General features: G+C 43.8%; 1 protein-coding gene across 1 annotated transcript in view; it reads left to right on the forward strand.

Moving 5' to 3' along the window:
• Positions 1-7174: 7174 nt before the first annotated feature.
• Positions 7175-20756, forward strand: part of crabp1a (cellular retinoic acid binding protein 1a) — a 31706-nt gene continuing 18124 nt past the window's right edge. The window contains exons 1-2 of the mRNA XM_071326804.1: positions 7175-7564; positions 12409-12587. Coding sequence (XP_071182905.1) covers positions 7495-7564; positions 12409-12587 — 249 coding nt within the window. The 5' untranslated portion in view covers positions 7175-7494. The remainder of the gene's footprint in view (positions 7565-12408; positions 12588-20756) is intronic.

Genomic DNA, 20756 nt, shown 5'->3' on the forward strand with positions numbered 1-20756 from the left:
AAACCATGTTATCTTGAATGGTGTAATTTAATAACATGGCACGGGTGTGATAGATGTGTGAATTTATCACAATGCTAGTCTACTCATTAGAAAAAAAACAGCAGCTCTAATTCAATATTAACTTCACAGTGAAACACCGCTATTCTGGCTATTAATCATTCTTAAACAGTCAGTAAAATAGCTTATTTAGCTATCTCAAATCGTAGCCTATAAGATCTCATGCATGCAAGTTTACCTGTCATATCCACAATGATGGAGCAGCAGACCAAGTAATATGCGAGAGGAGGACCATATAGCGTAGGATAATTATTCTGCTGTGTCAACTTCATTTATTAAGAGGTGACGTTACAGAGATCGATTCTGTAACATGTTATTTGTGTTACATATTTACATTTTGGGATAGTTGTTCACTGAATAACTAGCACTACAGTGGCTACAAACGTCTCACGCTCGGTAGAATGTGAATGCACTATCACGTGATGCTGCCTTCGAATACCGTCCCAAATGGTAGTAACCTACTGGAAAAGTGCTACCTACTAAGGTAGGTGCCTTTGGAGGCAGGTAGGCAGCAGCCTTTGGATTGGTTAAATAATAACAGTATGCTACACCAACATATTAGTTTCCATTCATACAAAGTGTCAAAACAATTGCCAGCATTTTGCGGGAACTCGTGATGCCCGGAGCCAAAGTGTGCTGCTCAGACCACTGAGTTACAGCAGTTCACAATGCATGTGCAAACTGTGAGAATTCTTGACGGTATGAGGTCGGTTGGTTTGCAGAGCCTTCCCCAAACCATAGCCCCCTAGGTATGGTATGCATTGTGTAGCCCACAAACACAGCTTCCAGCTGCCCCCTGGCGGTGATAATAGGTTTAAAATATTTATTCAAATCCTCCTGCTGCAGGATTATTTTCCTCCTGCGACAAAATGGGTCATATTAAGATCCGAGATCTGTAGGTTTGCCTCCGAAAAGACATCATAAAATAAAAACCCACACCAATTTAGTATAGGGTGGAAAAAGAATATGGAGCAAAACAAACAGCGGAAACACAAAACCTCTGGCTTCTTTCAAACTAAAGAGGTTGAGCTGGTAATCGCGCCTCAGTTTACGTGAGGTGTAGCTCTCCCAACAGCTCTTTTCCAATTTAAGTAGCTCTTAAATTAAAAACCAGCTGGGCCAGCACAGGTGAAACACATACTGAGACCAACGAGATCACTCGCCAGCACAAGGCAGCACGCTCTGCATGCACTCTGCTCATGGCGGCTCTGAGTGTGTGAGTTTCCATAGCAACGGCTCCGCTTGGCCAACTCTGCTCATTGACGAGACAAACTCAAGGAACATTATTAGTGTATGTGAAATAATCTCTCCTGTCTTAAATTTGACGAGGTTGAAGCACCTCTGACACCATTTTATGATCTTAGTCAGATATGACTGTATTGCTCAGCAGAGCATGAGCAAAGGGTTCAGCTTCAAAATGTTAGTGATACCGAGCCCTACCTGTACCCTAGTTATTGATGAAAAAACAGGCCCTACCCGGCCCCAACACAATCTATAATGTCGGGGCTCGGATCGGGCAGCAGAGCTCTAGCTGAAACTGTCACACTAGAGAAAGCATCCGAGCAAGCAAAGCAGCTCCCCTCTCTCTTACTATATGTAGCCCATGTACCTGATGCTGTCAGGCCAAAAAGAGTTTGACATTCCATACTCTTTTTGGCCAGACAGTATCAGATACATGGGCTACACATACACTACATGACCAAAAGTATGTGGTCACCTGCTCTTCGAACATCTCATTCCAAAATTATGGGCATTAATATGGAGTTGGTCCCCCCTTTGCTGCTATAACAGCCTCCACTCTTCTGGGAAGTTGGAACATTGCTGCGGGGACTTGCGTCCATTCAGCCACAAGAGCACTGGTCGGGCACTGATGTTTGGCGATTAGGCCTGGCTCGTAGTTTGCATTCCAATTCATCCCAGTCAAGTTCTTCCACACCAAATCTCGACAAACCAATATTCTGTATGGACCTCGCTTTATACACGGGGGCATTGTCATGCTGAAACAGGAAAAGGCCTTCCCCAAACTGTTGCCACAAAGTTGGAAGTACAGAATTGTCTAGAATGTCATTGTATGCTGTAGCGTTAAGATTTCCCTTCACTGGAACTAGCACAAACCATGAAAAACAGCCCCAGACCATTATTCCTCCTCCACCAAACTTTACAGTTGGCACTATGCATTGGGGCAGGTAGCATTCTCCTGGCATCTGCCAAACTCAGATTCGCCCAGATTTGTCCGTAGGACAGCCAGATGGTGAAGCGTGATTCATCATTCGAGAGAACGCGTTTCCACTGCTCCAGAGTCCAATGGCGGTAAGCTTTACACCACTCCAGCCAATATTTGGCATTGCACATGGTGATCTTAGGCTTGTGTGCAGCTGCCCAGCCATGAAAAACAATTTCATGATGCTCCCAACGAACAGTTCTTGTGCTGATGTTGCTTCCAGAGGCAGTTTGGAACTCGGTAGTGAGTGTTGCAACCGAAGACAGGGGATTTTTACGCACTTCAGCACTCTGCGGTCCAGTTCTGTGAGCTTGGATGGCCTACCACTTCGAGGCTGAGCCGTTGTTGCTCCAAGACATTTCCATTTCATAATAACAGCACTTACAGTTGACCAGGACAAACATTGGACGAACTGACTTGTTGTAAAGGTGGCATCCTATGACAGTGCCAATGTGGAAAGTCACTGTGTTCTTCTGTAAGTCTATGTACTACCAATGTTTGACTATGGAGATTGCATGGCTGTGTGCTTGATTTTATACACCTGTCAGCAACGGGTGTGGCTGAAATAGCCGTACCCAGTAAATTGAAGGGGTGTCCACAAACTTTTGTATATATAGTGTACACGTCCTGTGCCTCTGCTTCGATGAGTAATATCAGCAGTGCCTGTCTTTTTACTAAAGAAATGCACGACAGAGCATGGGGGGGCCTCAAGCGGAAAAAGTATATCTTTTTTTTAATGATTACTATTTTTTATTATGCCCTGCTCATGATGCCCCATGATGATGTGAGGCCTGAGGCAATTGCCTCTTCTGCCTAATGGTAAGTCCAACACTGGTCCTTTTAATGCCACTTTGGTTATAACCATGTATGTCTCTATGTATCCCTGTTAAAACCTGTTTGGGATAGGGGGCAGCATTTTCACTTTCGGATGAAAAGCGTGCCCAGAGTAAACTTCCTGCTTCTCAGGACCAGAAGCTAATATATGCATATTATTGGTATATTTGGATAGAAAACACTCTGAAGTTTCTAAAACTGTTTGAATGATGTCTGTGAGTATAACAGAACACACATGGCAGGTGAAAACCTGAGAAAAATCCATTGCCAATCCAACTCATTGTATTTCTAATATACAGTGTCTATGGGGTCATATACTTCCACTAGATGTCAACAGTCTTTAGAACCTTGTTTCAGGCTTCTACTGTGAAGGGGGAGAGAATGAGAGCTGTTTCAACCAGATGTCTGGCAGAATGCTATGAGCTGGTCACGCGCGTGGCCGTGAGAGCGACCTGCGTTCCATTGCATTTCTAAAGACAAAGGAATTCTCCGGTTGAAACATTATTATTTATGTTAAAAACATCCTAAAGATTGATTCTATACATCGTTTGACATGTTTCTACGAACTGTTATATCATTTTTTGGACTTTTCGTCTGAACTTCGCCTGGACTTGCCCGCGCCTCGTGAGTTTGGATTTGTGAACTAAACGCGCTAACAAAACGGAGGTATTTGGACATAAATGATGGACTTTATCGAACAAAACGAACATTTATTGTGGAACTGGGATTCCTGGGAGTGCATTCTGATGAAGATCATCAAAGGTAAGGGAATATTTATAACGCTATTTCTGACTTCTGTTGACTCCACAACATGGCGGGTACCTGTAATGCTTGTTTTTGTGTCTAAGTGCCGTACTCAGATTATTGCATGGTGTGCTTTTTCGGATAAAGCTTTTTTGAAATCTGACACAGCGGTTGCATTAAGGAGAAGTATATCTTTAATTCTGTGCATAACACTTGTATCTTTTATCAAAGTTTATGATGAGTATTTCTGTAAATTGATGTGGCTCTCTGAAAATTCGCCGGATGTTTTCGAGGCACAACATTACTGACCAAAAACTAAGAAAAAAACTGAGATTCTTGGATATAAATATGAACTTTATCGAACAAAACATAAATGTATTGTGTAACATGAAGTCCTATGAGTGCCATCTGATGAAGATCATCAAAGGTTAGTGATTCATTTTATCTCTATTGCTGCTTTTTGTGACTCCTCTCTTTGGCTGGAAAATGGCTGTATGTTTTTTGTGACTAGGCTCTGACCTAACATAATCATATGGTGTGCTTTCGCTGTAAAGCCTTTTTGAAATCAGACACGATGGGTAGATTAACAAGAAGTTCAGCTTTAATTTGGGGTATTGCACTTGTGAATGTATGAAAGTAAAATATTTCGGAAAAATATTTGTGAATTTCGCGCTCTGCCTTTTCAGCGGATGTTGTCGAGCCGTTTGAAGTTTAAGGGGGGTTGGTTAATTGTTTCTGCAACACATGCTCACAACAGTGCACATGGGCACATCATACCATCTCCACAAAGTCTTTTACTTCATAAATACAATTGTGTGTGTGTGTGTGTGTGTGTGTGTGTGTGTGTGTGTGTGTGTGTGTGTGTGTGTGTGTGTGTGTGTGTGTGTGTGTGTGTGTGTGTGTGTGTGTGTGTGTGTGTGTGTGTGTGTGTGTGTGCTTGTGAATGTACTCTATGTTCAGAAGGCTCTTGAGCTGAATCAAATGCAGTTGTTAGTGGAAGGAAGTGCGTCGTTGTTCCTCTGTGCTCCTAATAAGTGTTTACTTCCAGACCAGCGTTTCTTTCAATCAAGTACACTTCAGACTTATTTATGTTTTTTTGCAGGGAACATTTTGCTCATCAAAAGCAATGAAGTGCATTCATTCTGCCCATTTCTGCCACAGGTCTTCGCTTCCAGAGCTTGTTTCACCTCATTACTGATCTCAGTGCTGCGGTTTGCCTCACTGGGAGGCACATCCACATGACTCATTATAGTCGACTTGGGAAATTATTGTTAATAATGAGTTGATGTCTTGCATTAACTGCAACATGTTAAAAGGGAATTACTCACGTCAGAGGTTACTTTTTTAATGCAGCTGATGTTAATGGGTTTGCATTGATTTGAGAAAGACACCGTTTTTAAAACCCTTTACATGTTTGCTGTACTTAGCTTTTCCTGTTCCTCTATTGTGGGTAAAGATGTGATTTTTCTTACCAAGTTTTTATTTATTTTGACCTTCTTACAATATGGTTTTCTTTACTTTTCCCTCAACCAACATATCGGCTATGTTACAACAATGTATTCGATGTTCAGTTTGTATGCTCCAGAAATTGTCAGTGTCATTGCTGTGATCCATCATCAAGTACACTTTAGACATGGGTCCTTACAGCAAACATTCACTTAAAAATATATAAGTTGCAATACTCAATCAGCTTTGCTCGGCGCAAAGTACATGACAAAATATGTACTTTTCACCAAAACATCTGAAATGGTTCAAAATGTCCTAAAATCTTTGTTTTACTGCAATATATCTACTAGTACTAATCCAAACTCACAATGGGGTAGGCCTATGCATGTCTTTTTTTTAGGGGGGAGAAAGATATGGGGTGCTTGTCTTTTGTTGAGTCTGAAACTTTTCATTTTCTCTTTCATCTATTTATATATTCCCTTCTTCTCTAATCTCCCAGGCAGGTAGGCCTGATTTCTCTGGCATGAATTCTTTGACAGGCCCGAGTGCTTTGGAGCCGTGATAATGCTCATCTGGTGTCTGCTTGCCATGTCTGGCTTAAGGGACCCGTACTGTGAGGATCAGAAACCTCTGATCTCTCTCCTTCCATTTTCATACCACAACCCCAAGCTTTATTCACCTACACTTCTTTTTGGTAGATTTTCATAACAATTAACCACTGATGTTACTCCAACTAGAGCACGCGCTCCCTTCCTTCTCCATGTCCTCCGGGGGTGATTATGTAATGATGAAATGATAGGGGAGTTTCTACTTCTTCTGCTTAAGCTGTTAAAAAAAAAAAACGTTTTAGCCTGATTATTGGATTTAGAGTTTGGAGGCAAACTGTGTCAAGGTGAAGGAAATTAAATTTTTAATCCCCCAAAAACGATTAATCCAAAAGTGGTGCATTTTCAAAACTTTCCAGCTGAGCTGTTTCACTTGAGTTATTTCACAGAAGCCTTGACGGGCAATGGAAATAAATGATTTAAATTGTAATTATTGTTTACAATTTTGCATTATTTTAAAAACTGTCCAGTAAAGTTGCTTCTTATTGTATCGTTCAGTGATGGTAAACAGATAAAATCAATCAATATGTTAAAAAGTAGTTCAAGTTAAAATATTTTATTGTATGAAGCCCTCAGAATTTACTTTTTTTCCCTTAATTTCAGTAGATGCTCTTATACAGAGAAACTTACAGTAGTGAGTGCATCATTTTTTTTGGTACTGGTCCCCCATGGGCATTGAATCCACAACTCTGGCATTGCAAGTGCCATGCTCTACCAACTGAGCCACACGGGTTCCCTTAGTGTGCCACAAAAGGTAAAGGTTTCACTATTGAGAGCGATATGAGCATTCATATGAGCGGACCAATTTGCGATATAAGGTATACAATAAGTTAGGATGCAATGAATAAAGGATTTCCATTTCCAACCATATGGTAGTGGGTTACCCATATCCGAAGATTTTGCCATAAGCATGTAAGATTGGGCCATGAATAAAAACTATTCCCATCACAATACACAATCACTAACTGGAAGTATCAGACATGACTTTAAAATGTTAATTCCATCAGAAAATGTAATTGATTACCATACCAAAAATATGAATATTTTACATGAATTTAAAAAAAATCACACATGCTTACAAAGGTTATCATCTCGGTTCTGAATTCCAGTCTGGGTTAGGGAAGGACAAATTTGGTGTGTTCTGTCTAGTCTCAGAACAGATTGTGTCAAATGTCTTACGTTAATAATAGGACAGGGCTTCTAGGGGGAGGGACCTATAGTTATTCAGATTAAAGACACTTGCTATAACTACTGACAGAGACAAGGTCAAAACTGACACTAGAGAGAGAGAGTCAGAGAGTGAGACTACAATTGAGATAGAGGGAGTAAAAGGCAGACAGTAAGAAAAAGGTGTGTATGAAGAATAGAGACACTTGCTTTATCTCGTGGCAAAGAGGAAGTTGAAGCTGCTACAGAAAGGGAGATACAGAAAGGAGAGAGAGGAAGATTGAGAGAGGCAGAGGTTGTGAGTGGACAAGAGAGTGCAAAGCAGAGGAAAGGAGGAGAGTGAGAGAGAGAGGGTATAGGAAGCACAGAGCGTGGAGCAGGTTCTTTGCAGGCACAGCCTTACTGTCAGCCCCAGCAGAAATGCCCAACTTTGCCGGTACCTGGAAAATGAAGAGCAGTGAGAATTTTGACGAACTTCTCAAAGCCCTCGGTAAGCCCCTTCTTGACGTTTTGTCTCTCTCATCCCTCTTTTTTGTATCCCTTTCTTTTTTCAATAGCCTGCACAGTGCATCCCTGCGTGAGCTTTAACCATCATGTGCATATAAGAAAATATTTGTATTTTCCTTGGGCATTGCTTCACTTCCAACAATATGCTATTGTCTTATCTCATCTAAATGAGGAGGGAGGGAGAGCATACAAGCAAGCTGTAGCGGGAAAGCCTTCAGCTACAGGAGATGTCAATGATATAGACATGGTATTGTTATAGCCGGGGTCCGGCTGCATGTGCATGGGAACAACATTACTCATGTATTAACGTTTAAGTAGGGCATGCGTTAGCAGTGTCAGTGGAGGTCTTCATGGAATTCTCTCCTCTTCTGCCTTTTGTGTTTTTTTCTCTCACTTGCTTTTTTCCCCTTTCTGATCATTGTGATGGTTTAGAATTGGACCAGTTTATCTGGGTCACTCATTTGTGTGGCTGGATCTTTCTGTGTCTGGACTGTAAGTACCATGCTGCTCAAGCAATGAGACCACACTGGTTACATTTTGGTTTTGGGTGAGAATATTCTCTATGGGGCTGTTTGGGTTTGTTTGTTGCTCAGAGGATGGCTTTGAGTTGTGAGCACCATTAAACAGTTTAACAGTTAGTAATCCGACGGGTGCGTGTCATCAAATTGGCTCAGGGGGCCTGTTAAACAGTTAACAGAAACATGTTACGGTTCTATATTTCCAGGTACAAATTCAGTTCAAACCAGAAAAAGTAACATTACAATTCAATCTATAACTTGAAAACTGCCCAATCCTTTTCCATTCATGAATTGTAAATCAATTACCTGAATTGAAAGAAAATTGACCCCCTTGTTCTGGACCTGTTTGAGTCCCTCAGCTTAACTAAGTTTGTTTAATATGCAAGCTGCAGTTTACTGACCTTGTTTAGCCTCCACCAAACAGATCCTGTGAACCACTCCGAGCTTTGATTACATTTTCCTTGTGAGATGTCTGCCAACCCAACACAGCACAGTTCAGCTATGACCCAATGGGGACCATTCTTCGTGGTTATGATTGTATGTTTCAGAGAGATTGCATGCATTCCGTCTGTTCTGCATTTCGTTCAGTCGTGCCCACAATCTCTTAAGGATCGGACCCTTTTTTTACATTTTCACCAAAAATGACATGCCCAAATCTAACTGCCTGTAGCTCAGGACCTGAAGCAAGGATATGCATATTCTTGATATAATTTGAAAGGAAACACTTTGAAGTTTGTGGAAATGTGAAATGAATGTAGGAGAGTATAACTCATTAGATCTGGTAAAAGATAATACAAAGAAAAAAAACATGCCTTTTCTCTTTTTTGTTCCATCATCTTTGAAATGCAAGAGAGAGGCCATTATATCACTTAGGAGTGTAGGCGCAATTTACATTTTGGCCAATAAATGGCAGCAGTGTACGTGCAACGTTTTAGACTGATCCAATGAAACATTGCATTACTGTTCAAAATGTTGTATCAGTATGTCAAATCGGAGGGCCTGTTGTCTGGACCTCTGGCAGTCTCTATGGGGGTGCCACAGGGTTCAATTCTCGGGCCGACTCTCTTCTCTGTAAACATCAATGATGTCGCTCTTGCTGCTGGTGATTCTTTGATCCACCTCTACGCGGACGACACCATTCTGTATACCTTTGGCCCTTCGTTGGACACTGTGTTAACTAACCTCCAGATGAGCTTCAATGCCATACAACTCTCCTTCCGTGGCCTCCAACTGCTCTTAAATGCAAGTAAAACTAAATGCATGCTCTTCAACCGATCGCTGCCCGCACCTGCCCGCCCGTCTAGCATCACTACTCTGGACGGTTCTGACTTAGAATATGTGGACAACTACAAATACCTAGGTGTCAGACTGTAAACTCTAAATTAAACTGTAAATTAAATCTAGAATCGGCTTTCTATTTCGCAACAAAGCATGCTTCACTCATGCTGCCAAACATACCCTCGTAAAACTGACCATCCTACCGATCCTCGACTTCGGCGATGTCACTTACAAAATAGCCTCCAACACTCTACTCAACAAATTGGATGCAGTCTATCACAGTGCCATCCGTTTTGTCACCAAAGCCCCACTGCGACCTGTACGCTCTCGCTGGTTGGCCCTCGCTTCCTACTCGTCGCCAAACCCACTGGCTACAGGTTATCTACAAGTCTCTGCTAGGTAAAGCCCTGCCTTATCTCAGCTCACTGGTCACCATAGCAGCACCCACTCGTAGCACGCGCTCCAGCAGGTATATCTCACTGGTCACCCCCAAAGCCAATTCTTCCTTCTCCTTCCAGTTCTCTGCTGCCAGTGACTGGAACGAACTGCAAAAATCTCTGAAGCTGGAGACTCTTACCTCCCTCACTAGCTTTAAGCACCAGCTGTCAGAGCAGCTCACAGATCACTGCACCTGTACATAGCTCATCTGTAAATAGCCCATACAATCTACCTCATCCCCATACTGTATTTATTTATTCATCTTGCTCCTTTGCACCCCAGTATCTCAACTTGCACATTCATCCTCTGCACATCCTACCATTCCAGTGTTTAATTGCTATATTGTAATTACTTTGCCACCATGGCCTATTTATTGCCTTCCCCCTCTTATCCTACCTCATTTGCACATGCTGTATATAGATTTTCCTACTGTATTATTGATTGTATGTTTGTTTATTCCATGTGTAACTCTGTGTTGTTGTATGTGTCGAACTGCTTTGATTTATCTTGGCCAGGTCGCAGTTGCAAATGAGAACTTGTTCTCAACTAGCCTACCTGGTTAAATAAAGGTGAAATACAATAAAAAAAAGTCTGCCCAAATGTGCCGAATTGGTAAATTGATACATTTTCAAGTACATAACTATAGAGAACATACAAAAATGATATGGTAATAATTTTTTTTAGTTACACACTTCCAGGAATGTCATAGATGGATACTTAACTTCCCTACAGAAAAGACACTAACCTTCACACATCTAGATATGGGGGGGCAGACACAGCAGGGGTTCAAACTGTAGAACCCAGTTCCTACATAAAAATGGATTTCATCAAAACTATGCTACATTTTATCTCTGGGACCCTCAGGATGACACATCAGAGCAAGATTAATGAATGTAAGTACATTAACTACCTTCAGAGGTGAATGCATCAAACCAGTTGCCGTGATAAAAGTATTTTGTTGTTGTGCACTCTCCTCAAACAATAGAATGGTATTTTTTCACTGTAAATTTCACTTTGCTCCTGTAAATTGGACAGTACAGTTAGATTAACAATAATTGAAGCTTTCTGTCCATATAAGACATGTCTATGTCCTGGGAAATGTTCTTGTTACTTACAACGTCATGCTAATCATTAGCGCACGTTAGCTCAACCATCCGGCGGGGGGGACACCGATCCCGTAGAGGTTAACCACAACTGCCCCTGCAGATCATTAGTGTCCTCTTGCATAAGTGCCTGGTTAACTGAGAGCCGTGCATCAGCCTAATGTGGATTCCGAAGTGGCTCTGCCTGTTTCTATCAATGTCCCAATAGTCATCTGTTAACTGGGAGGGAGGGGGGTGCACGGTGGACCATGATGCCGGTATCTTCAGCACGGCAGCACGGAACATCCAGTGCTGTGTGCTATGACGTGATGTCAGTGTACATACGCAATACCCTGGTCCATGGCTCGTTACGTGGTCTTGCTTGTTGCATTCACAAGTTGGTTAAGGTTAAGACTACTGTTACACCAGTTGCTAAGTGCTGAAACCTACTGGGCAAAGACGTCAATTCAATGTCTAGTTTTGAATTCATGTGAATTCAATGTGAAAAAAAATATTTAAAAATGCCCCTATGTCATTGGATTTAGGTTCAAATTTGGTTTTTAAAAATACAAAATTCCCTTACATTGATACATTTTTGCAAATCCAATCAGTTTTCCACGTTGATTTAATGTCATCACATTGAATTTTTGTTGTTAAAATGATGTAGAAACAATGTTGATTCAACCAGTTGATTCAACAGTGGGAAGTATCTAAAGCCCTTGATGATCAATGCATGTTTGAGGGAAGCCATAGGGTGAATGTCTGGGAGTGAGTCCTCCTCCTTGAAAAGCCCACAATTCAACCGTCAGTCTGTATCATCTGTGGCCATTTTGCCTGCAAGATAATATGGACAGTGGTAGGGAGAGACCAGCAAGACCTGGTAGGGCGGATTCAGACAGTTGGAAGGACGTAGGGGTGGCCAGACAGACTTGCAGAGTGGCACAGGGCATGCCAAAGCACTCCCCTCATGCCAGGACTTTGCCATGCGTCTTAGTCACTGCTTTACACAGCCAGCCACCAGATTCTCCGAAACCCAATTCAGATCTGGCCCTGTCACACAACAAGTGTTGTTTTTTCCCCTCGGGGCAATCAGGCCAAATACTTAATCTCTTGCGCAGGCCGGAGTGCCAACAATTCCTCCGGTTTCTCCTCAAGTTTTCAGATTTGTTACCACAGAGCACTTACTAGAAGAACAATGCTCTACTATTATGGTTTACCACTTTTAATTGGTGTTTGTTGAAGAAAAACTATTCCTCATTCAGTTGGCCTATCATGTTTTTTAAAGTAAGAAAATATACATGATTAAGTAGCCAAGAGAAGAGAACGTCCATAAAGAGTGAGAGAGAGATAGGGCAGGGTGGGGTGGTGAGAGAGGGGTCAGGTCGAGGACTGTTTTGGGGTAAATCTGGTCCAGACGGATCTAGGCGGTGGGGGGTGTCTGTCTGTCTGAATCAGGCCTAACTCCCTCCTCCTACCCTTCTCCCTCCCTGGTCTCTGCTGTGCCCATCCAGGCGTGAATGCCATGCTGAGGAAGGTGGCTGGGGCGGCTGCCTCCAAGCCTCACGTGGAGATCCGTCAGGACGGGGAGCAGTTCTACATCAAGACATCCACCACCGTCCGCACCACCGAGATCAACTTCCACATCGGCCAGGAGTTCGACGAGGAGACGGTGGACGGCAGGAAATGCAAGGTAATATGGAAAGGGTATCCTCCATTGTGCAGTACAGGTACATGTTGCCTCTTAATAAGTGTAATGCACACTGATTTAAAAACAACTATATGACATGAAGTCAATCATAAAGAAGTATTCAACAGATTTTGGTAAATTACACATAATATTCCCATATTTATTTTTCTACTTGTTAGATTAACACTGTTATTAGGGCAACTTCTCGTTCAGTCCAACGGCATCCTTGACTACATCTAACAAACTAAATATGAAAATACTGGCAGAGAACTGTGATCACATTGCCAGATTACGGCAATCTAATACATTGTGCTAATTGTGGGATTGAAACTCTGTTCACTGGAATCTTGCCTGCAGATGTCCTATATATTAAAACATTTATTTCCGAATACAGTTATACAAAAGTATACAGAACACCTGCTCTTTCCATGACATAGACTGACCAGGTGGTCCAGGTGAAAGCTATGATCCTTTATTGATGTCACTTGTTACATCTACTTCAATCAGTGTACAGTCGTGGCCAAAAGTTGAGAATGACACAAATATTAATTTTCACAAAGTTTGCTGCTTCAGTGTCTTTAGATATTTTTGTCAGATGTTACTATGGAATACTGAAGTATAACTACAAGGATTTCATAAGCGCCAAAGGCTTTCATTGACAATTACATGAAGTTGATGCAAAGAGTCAATATTTGCAGTGTTGACCTTTCTTTTTCAAGGCCTCTGTAGTCCGCCCTGGCATGCTGTCAATTAACTTCTGAGCCACATCCTGACTGATGGCAGCCCATTCTTGCATAATCAATGCTTGGAGTTCGTCAGAATTTGTGGGTTTTTGTTTGTCCACCTGCCTCTTGAGGATTGACCACAAGTTCTTAATGGGATTAAGGTCTGGGGAGTTTCCTGGCCATGGACCCAAAATATCGATGTTATGTTCCCCGAGCCACTTAGTTATCACTTTTGCCTTATGGCAAAGTGCTCCATCATGCTGGAAAAGGCATTGTTCGTCACCAAACTGTTCCTGGATGGCTGGGAGAAGTTGCTCTCGGAGGATGTGTTGGTACCATTCTTTATTCATGGCTATGTTCTTAGGCAAAATTGTGAGTGAGCCCACTCCCTTGGCTGAGAAGCAACCCCACACATGAATGGTCTCAGGATGCTTTACTGTTGGCATGACACAGGACTGATGGTAACAACAATTGAACCGCTCTCCTTGAAGTTCTTGATGATCCAATAAATGGTTGATTTATGTGCAATCTTACTGGCAGCAATATCCTTGCCTGTGAAGCCATTTTGTGCAAAGCAATGATGACGGCACGTGTTTCCTTGCAGGTAACCATGATTGACAGAGGAAGAACAATGATTCCATGCATCACCCTCCTTTTGAAGCTTCCAGTCTGTTATTCGAACTCAATCAGCATGACAGTGACCTCCAGCCTTGTCCTCGTCAACACTCACATCTGTGTTAACGAGAGAATCACTGACATGTCAGCTGGTCCTTTTGTGGCAGGGCTGAAATGCAGTGGAAATGTTTTTTGGGGATTCAGTTCATTTGCATGGCAAAGAGGGACTTTGCAATTAATTGCAATTCATCTGACCACTCTTCATAACATTTTGGAGTATATGCAAATTGCCATCATACAAACTGAGGCAGCAGACTTTGTGAAAATTAATATTTGTGTCATTCTCAAAACTTTTGGCCACAACTGTAGATGAAGGGGAGGAGACAGGTTAAAGAAGGATTTTTAAGCCTTGAGACATGGATTGTGTGTGTGCCATTCAAATCAAATACTTTTATTTGTCACATACACATGGTTAGCAGATGTTAATGTGAGTGTAGCGAAATGCTTGTGCTTCTAGTTCCGACCATGCAGTAATATGTAACAAGTAATTTAACCTAACAATTTCACAACAACTACCTTATACACAAGTGTAAAGGAATGAATAAGAATATGTACATAAAAATATATGAATGAGCGATGGCCGAACGGCATAGGCAAGATGCAGTAGAAGGTATAGAGTACAGTATGTACATATGAGATGAGTAATGTAGGGTATGTAAACATTATATAAAGTGGCATTGTTTAAAGTGGCTAGTGATACATTTATTACATACATTTTTCATTATTAAAGTGGCTAGAGATGAGTCAGTATGATGGCAGCAGCCCCTCAATGTTAGTGATGGCTGTTTAACAGTCTGATGGCATTGAGATTGAAAAACAGCTTCTATCTCGGTCCCCGCTTTGATGCACCTGTACTGACCTCGCCTTCTAGATGATAGCGGGGTGAACAGGCAGCGGCTCGGGTGGTTGTTGTCCTTGATTATCTTTTTGGCCTTCCTGTGACATCGGGTGGTGTAGGTGTCCTGGAGGGCAGGTAGTTTGCCCCCGGTGATGCGTTGTGCAGACCTCACTACCCTCTGGAGAGCCTTACAGTTGTGGGCGGAGCAGTTGCCGTACCAGGCGGTGATACAGCCCGACAGGATGCTCTCGATTGTGCATCTGTAAAAGTTTGTGAGTGTTTTTGGTGACAAGCCAAATTTCTTCAGCCTCCTGAGGTTGAAGAGGCGCTGCTGCACCTTCTTCACCACGCTGTCTGTGTGGGTGGACCATTTCAGTTTGTCCGTGATGTGTAAGCCGAGGAACTTAAAACTTTCCACCTTCTCCACTACTGTCCCATCGATGTGGATAGGGGGCTGCTCCCTCTGCTGTTTCCTGAAGTCCACGATCCACCATCTCCTTTGTTTTGTTGACATTGAGTGTGAGGTTATTTTCCTGACACCACACTCCGAGGGCCCACACCTCCTCCCTGTAGGCCGTCTCGTCGTTGTTGGTAATCAAGCCTACCACTGTAGTGTCCTCTGCAAACTTGATGATTGAGTTGGATGAGTGCATGGCCACGCAGTCATGGGTGAACAACAGGGAGTACAGGAGAGGGCTGAGAACGCACCCTTGTGGGGCCCGTGTTGAGGATCAGCGGGGTGGAGATGTTGTTACCTACCCTCACCACCTGGGGGCGGCCCGTCAGGAAGTCCAGGACCCAGTTGCACAGGGCAGGGTCGAGTCCCAGGGTCTCGAACTTAATGACGGGTTTGGAGCTGTAGTCGATGAACAGCATTCTTACATAGGTATTCCTCTTGTCCAGATGGGTTTGGGCAGTGTGCAGTGTGATTGCGATTGCGTCGTCTGTGGACCTAGTCATTTAGCTCAGTTACCTTCGCTTTTTTGGGAACAGGAACAATGGTGGCCCTCTTAAAGCATGTGGGAACAGCAGACTGGGATAAGAATTGATTGAATATGTCCGTAAACACACCAGCCAGCTGGTCTGCGCATGCTCTGAGGACACGGCTGGGGATTTCGTCTGGGCCGGCAGCCTTGCGTGGGTGAATGGGCAAGACAAAATATCTAAGTGCCTTTGAACAGGGTATGGTATGGTATGGTGCCAGGCGCACCGGTTTGTGTCAAGAACAGCAACGCAGCAATGTTTTTCACACTCAACAGTTTCCTGTGTGTATTGTCGTGAAATTATTGTAAACAAAAGGAGAGTTATTTAAATTTCTTCAAAAGAAGTGAACTTTATTATTTAATTACTGCAGTAATGGAGCTGGTCTGTAACCACCCCTGGAGGTGATCACTGAGAACTCAACAAGCTGGTTTGAGCCACAGCATTTTATAGCAAAGTCCATCCTCCTGGATGTTCATGACAAACAACAGATGTATGGAATGGGTCACAAGGTTACTAATAATTCACAGCAAACAGTATCTGCAGTAAATACTGTCCTCATTGTGTAGAGACCAGGGTCTGGCCCCCCAACTCCATACGGGAGCCATCTCCCCCTGGTACAGTACTATAACAATCTTGCAATTTTGCTCTCACAGTATAAAGAATGGTCCATCACCCAAAGGTCATCCAGCCAACTTGACACAACTGTGGGAAGCATTGGAGTCAACATGGCCAGCATCCATGCCGCAACGAATTGAGGCTTTTCTGAGGGGAAAAAGGGTGCAACTCAATATTAGGAAGGTGTTGCTAACGTTTGGTATAATCAGAATGCACTCATTAGCTCACCGCTCAATCAAAAAAAAAAAAACTAAAAAAACACAGGCCACCCAACACCGAGTTTGGTGCCTGAAGCTCAAAGCACAATTAACAGACTTGGGAGAGGAGTGGTGATTGTGTTGGGGATTACCAAATTAGTGTGGTGGGTAGGTAGGGGGGAGAGGGAGTTACTGTACATTTGGAATTTGGGAAATTTGGCTTTCAGTGATGGGATGGATTTGGGTTGGCAAAATATGGTGGTTGAGCATTGGGTAGGGTTGCAGAGCTACAGAGGAGACTGGGAAAAGTGTGCCCTGGGGTTCCCTGAGTGTCACAATCGTTGTAATGAGCGGACCAAGGCGCAGCGTGATTGAAGTTCCACATCTTTATTACGGTGAAACTTTAAACAAAAACCAATAACGAAACATGCACAAAACAATATCCCACAAACACAGGTGGGAAAAATGGCTACCTAAATATGATCCCCAATTAGAGGCAACGATTACCAGCTGCCTCTAATTGGGAACCATACAAAACACCAACATAGAAATATTGAGCTAGAACACCCCCTAGTCACACCCTGACCTACTACACCATAGAGAACCAAGGGCTCTATGGTCAGGGCGTGACAGTACCCCCCCAAAGGTGCGGACTCCGGCCGCAAAACCTGAAACCAAATGGGGGGGGGGGGGGGGGGGGGTTGGGGGGGGGTGACTAGTGTCGGTGGCGGCTCCGGTGCGGGTCGTAGCCCCTCCCCAGACCCCGGATCCGACCATGGCGCCGGGCTGAACGCCGTGCCTGGGCTGGGCACAGGCGCAGAGGAGGGCTCCGGCCTTGGAGCTGGGCTGGTCGCCGTGCTTGGACTGGGCATCGGCGCAGAGGAAGGCTCCGGCCTAGGAGCTGGGTTGGATGCCGCGCCCGGACTGGGCACCGGCGCAGAGGAAGGCTCCGGCCTTGGAGCTGGACTGGACACCGTGCCTGGACATCGGCGCAGAGGAAGGCTCCTGCCCTGGAGCGGGACTAGACGCCATGCCTGGACTGGGCATTGGCGCAGAGGAAGGCTCCGGCCTAGGAGCAGGACTGGGGAGGTGCTGGTGCCCAGTCCAGGCACGGCGTCCAGCTCCAGGGCCGGAGCCCTCTGCGCCAGTGCCCAGTCCAGGCACAGCGTCCAACCCAGCTCCAGGGCCGGAGCCCTCCTCTGCGCCGGTGCCCAGAACCAAGGGCTCTCTATGGTCAGGGCGTGACACTGAGGGTGTGGGAGAGGAGAAGGGGGGATGATAAATAAGACTGGTTGAAGGTGTGTGTGTGTGTGTGTGTGTATCTGTGTTTGTGACAAGGCTTTTAGGGCTTTCTTATTTTCCTTTTGAGTAGCGTTTCCATGAAAAATGTATACATTACATGGCTGACTTATTAGTATCATGCTGACGTCTGAGAAAGTGGATTAGAGGGCTGACATATATGAGATAGATGGGGCCTCTCTCCAAGCTTTGGCCCTTCAGAGAATTCTCAAGCCGTTGTTTGGAATGAGCAGGGTCACGATGCCACGTCAGTGCAGATAAACTGTGACTCAGCCATATTCATCAAATACAAGGTACTACACCAGTCCCCGGTTATAGGCTGCTTTTCCACCAGTGTCGTTGCATGTCATTTCAGCAAGCCATGACATTGACCATCTCAGATCGTTCTGAAATAATTTTAGCAGTTTTAAACATATAAGTTTAGCATTCCTGCATCATTTTTTATTTATATAATTTGATCCCTGAGAAATTAAGCAAATTGATTGCACCCAAATTGGACATTTAAATTGATAGGTTTCATCGAATATTTTTCTACCCCTTTTTCATGATATCTAATTGGTGGTTACAGTTTTGTCCCTTCGCTGCAACTGCCGTACAGACTTGGGAGAGGTGAAGGCGAGAGCCATGTGTCCTCCGAAACACGACCCTGCCAAGCACTGCTTCTTGACACACTGCTTGCACCAACGTGTCAGAGGAAACATTGTACAGCTGGCGACCGAAGTCAACTTGCAGGAACCCGATCTGCCACAAGGAGCACTAGAGCGCGATGGGACAAGGAAACCCCGGACTGCCAAACCCTCCCCTAACCCGGATGACGCTGGGCCAATTGTGCGCCGCATCATGGGTCTTCCGATCACGGCCGGCAGCCTGGGATCCAAGCCCGGTCTGTAGTGACATCTCAAGCACTGCGATGCAGTGCCTTAGACCACTGCGCCACTCGGGAGGTCCACAAAAGTTTTTTCTAATAATGAGTAAGACATGAGGAATCCAAATAAATGGTAAAAAGCCACCACCCAACCTAAGAACCCAATTCAGAATTTTTTGATCCACTGTCCACACTCAGTTTTACCCATATCAGATTTGCACATTCACACTGTAGCCTCTGAAGTTGCACACAGATGCAATGCTCATTTCCTGGCATTGTTACTTAACATTTTGGGGTGGTTGTCATGGTAACGCTAGGTCTCGTGCATAAAAGCCACACCAGAGCAAACATCAAAATTGTATCAGGATTGAGATCCACATACGGTGCTTTCGGAAAGTATTCAGACCCTTTCTCCACGATTTGTTACATTACAACCTTATTCTAAAATTAATTAAATAAATGTTTTCCCTCATCAATCTACACAAAACACCCCATAATGACAAAGTGAAAACAGTTTTTTATAAATGTTTGCAAAAAAAAAAAAAAAGGATTTACGAAATAACTTATTTACATAAGTATTCAGACCCTTTGCTATAAGACTCGAAATTGACATCAGGTGCATTCTGTTTCCATTGATCATCCTTGAGATGTTTCTACAACTGGATTGGAGTTGACCTGTGGTAAATTCCATTGATTGATCATGATTTGGAAAGGCACACGCCTGTCTATATAAGGTCCTATAGTTGACAGTGCATGTCAGAGCAAAAACCAAGCCATGGGGTAGAAGGAATAGCTCTGAGAGGATTGTGTCGAGGCACAGATCTGGGGAAGGTCCCCAAGAACACAGTGGCCTCCATCATTCTTAAAATGGAAGAAGTTTGGAACCACAAAGACTCTTAGAGCTGGCCGACCGGCCAAACTGAGCAATCGGGGGAGAAGGGCCTTGGTCATGGAGGTGATCAAGAACCTTATGGTCACTCTGACAGAGCTCCATAGTTCTTCTGTGGAGATGGGAGAACCTTCCAGAAGGACAACAATCTGCAGCACTCCACCAATCGGCCTTTATGGTAGAGTGGCCAGACGGAAGCCACTCCTCAGTAAAAGGCACATGACAGCCCGCTTAGTGTTTGCCAAAAGGCACTTAAAGGGACTCTGACCATGAGAAACAAGATCTGATCTGATGAATCCAAGATTGAACTCTTTGGCCTGAGTGGCAAGCATCACGTCTGGAGGAAACCTGGCACCTTCCCTACGGTGAAGCATGGTTGTGGCAACATCATGCTGTGGGGATGGTTTTCAGCGGCAGGGACAGGGAGACCAGTCAGGATTGATGGAAAGATGAACGGAGCAAAGTATAGAGAGATCCTTGATGAAAACCTGCTCCAGAGCGCTCAGGACCTCAGACTGGGGCAAAGGTTCACCTTCCAACAGGACAATCATCCTAAGCACACAGCCAAGACAAAGTAGGAGTGACTTTGGGACAGGTCTCTGAATGTCCTTGAGTGGCACAGCCAAAGCCCGGACTTGAACCCCTTCGAACATCTCTGGACAGACCTGAAAATAGCTGTGCAGCGACGCTCCCCATCCAACCTGACAGAGCTTGAGAGGATCTGCAGAGAAGAATGGTAGAAACTCCCCAAATACAGGTGTGCCAAGCTTGTAGCATCATACCCAAGAAGACTTGAGGCTGTAATCGCTGCCAAAGGTGCTTCAACACAGTACTGAGTAAAGAGTCTGAATACTTATTGTATGTAAATGAGATAGTTTTTTATTTTTAATACATTTGCAAAAAAATCTAAAAACCTGTTTTTGCCTTGTTATTATGGGGTATTGTGTGTAGATTGATGGGGAAAAATTGAATAAATTTTAGAATAAGGCTGTAAAGTAACAAAATGTGAAAAAAGGGGTCTGAATACTTTCTGAATGCACTGTATGGATGTGGTATATAAAAAAAGATCAGATTCCATGTTTTTT

Source organism: Salvelinus alpinus, chromosome 9, assembly GCF_045679555.1.
Source record: "Salvelinus alpinus chromosome 9, SLU_Salpinus.1, whole genome shotgun sequence".
Taxonomy (NCBI): Eukaryota; Metazoa; Chordata; class Actinopteri; order Salmoniformes; family Salmonidae; genus Salvelinus; species Salvelinus alpinus.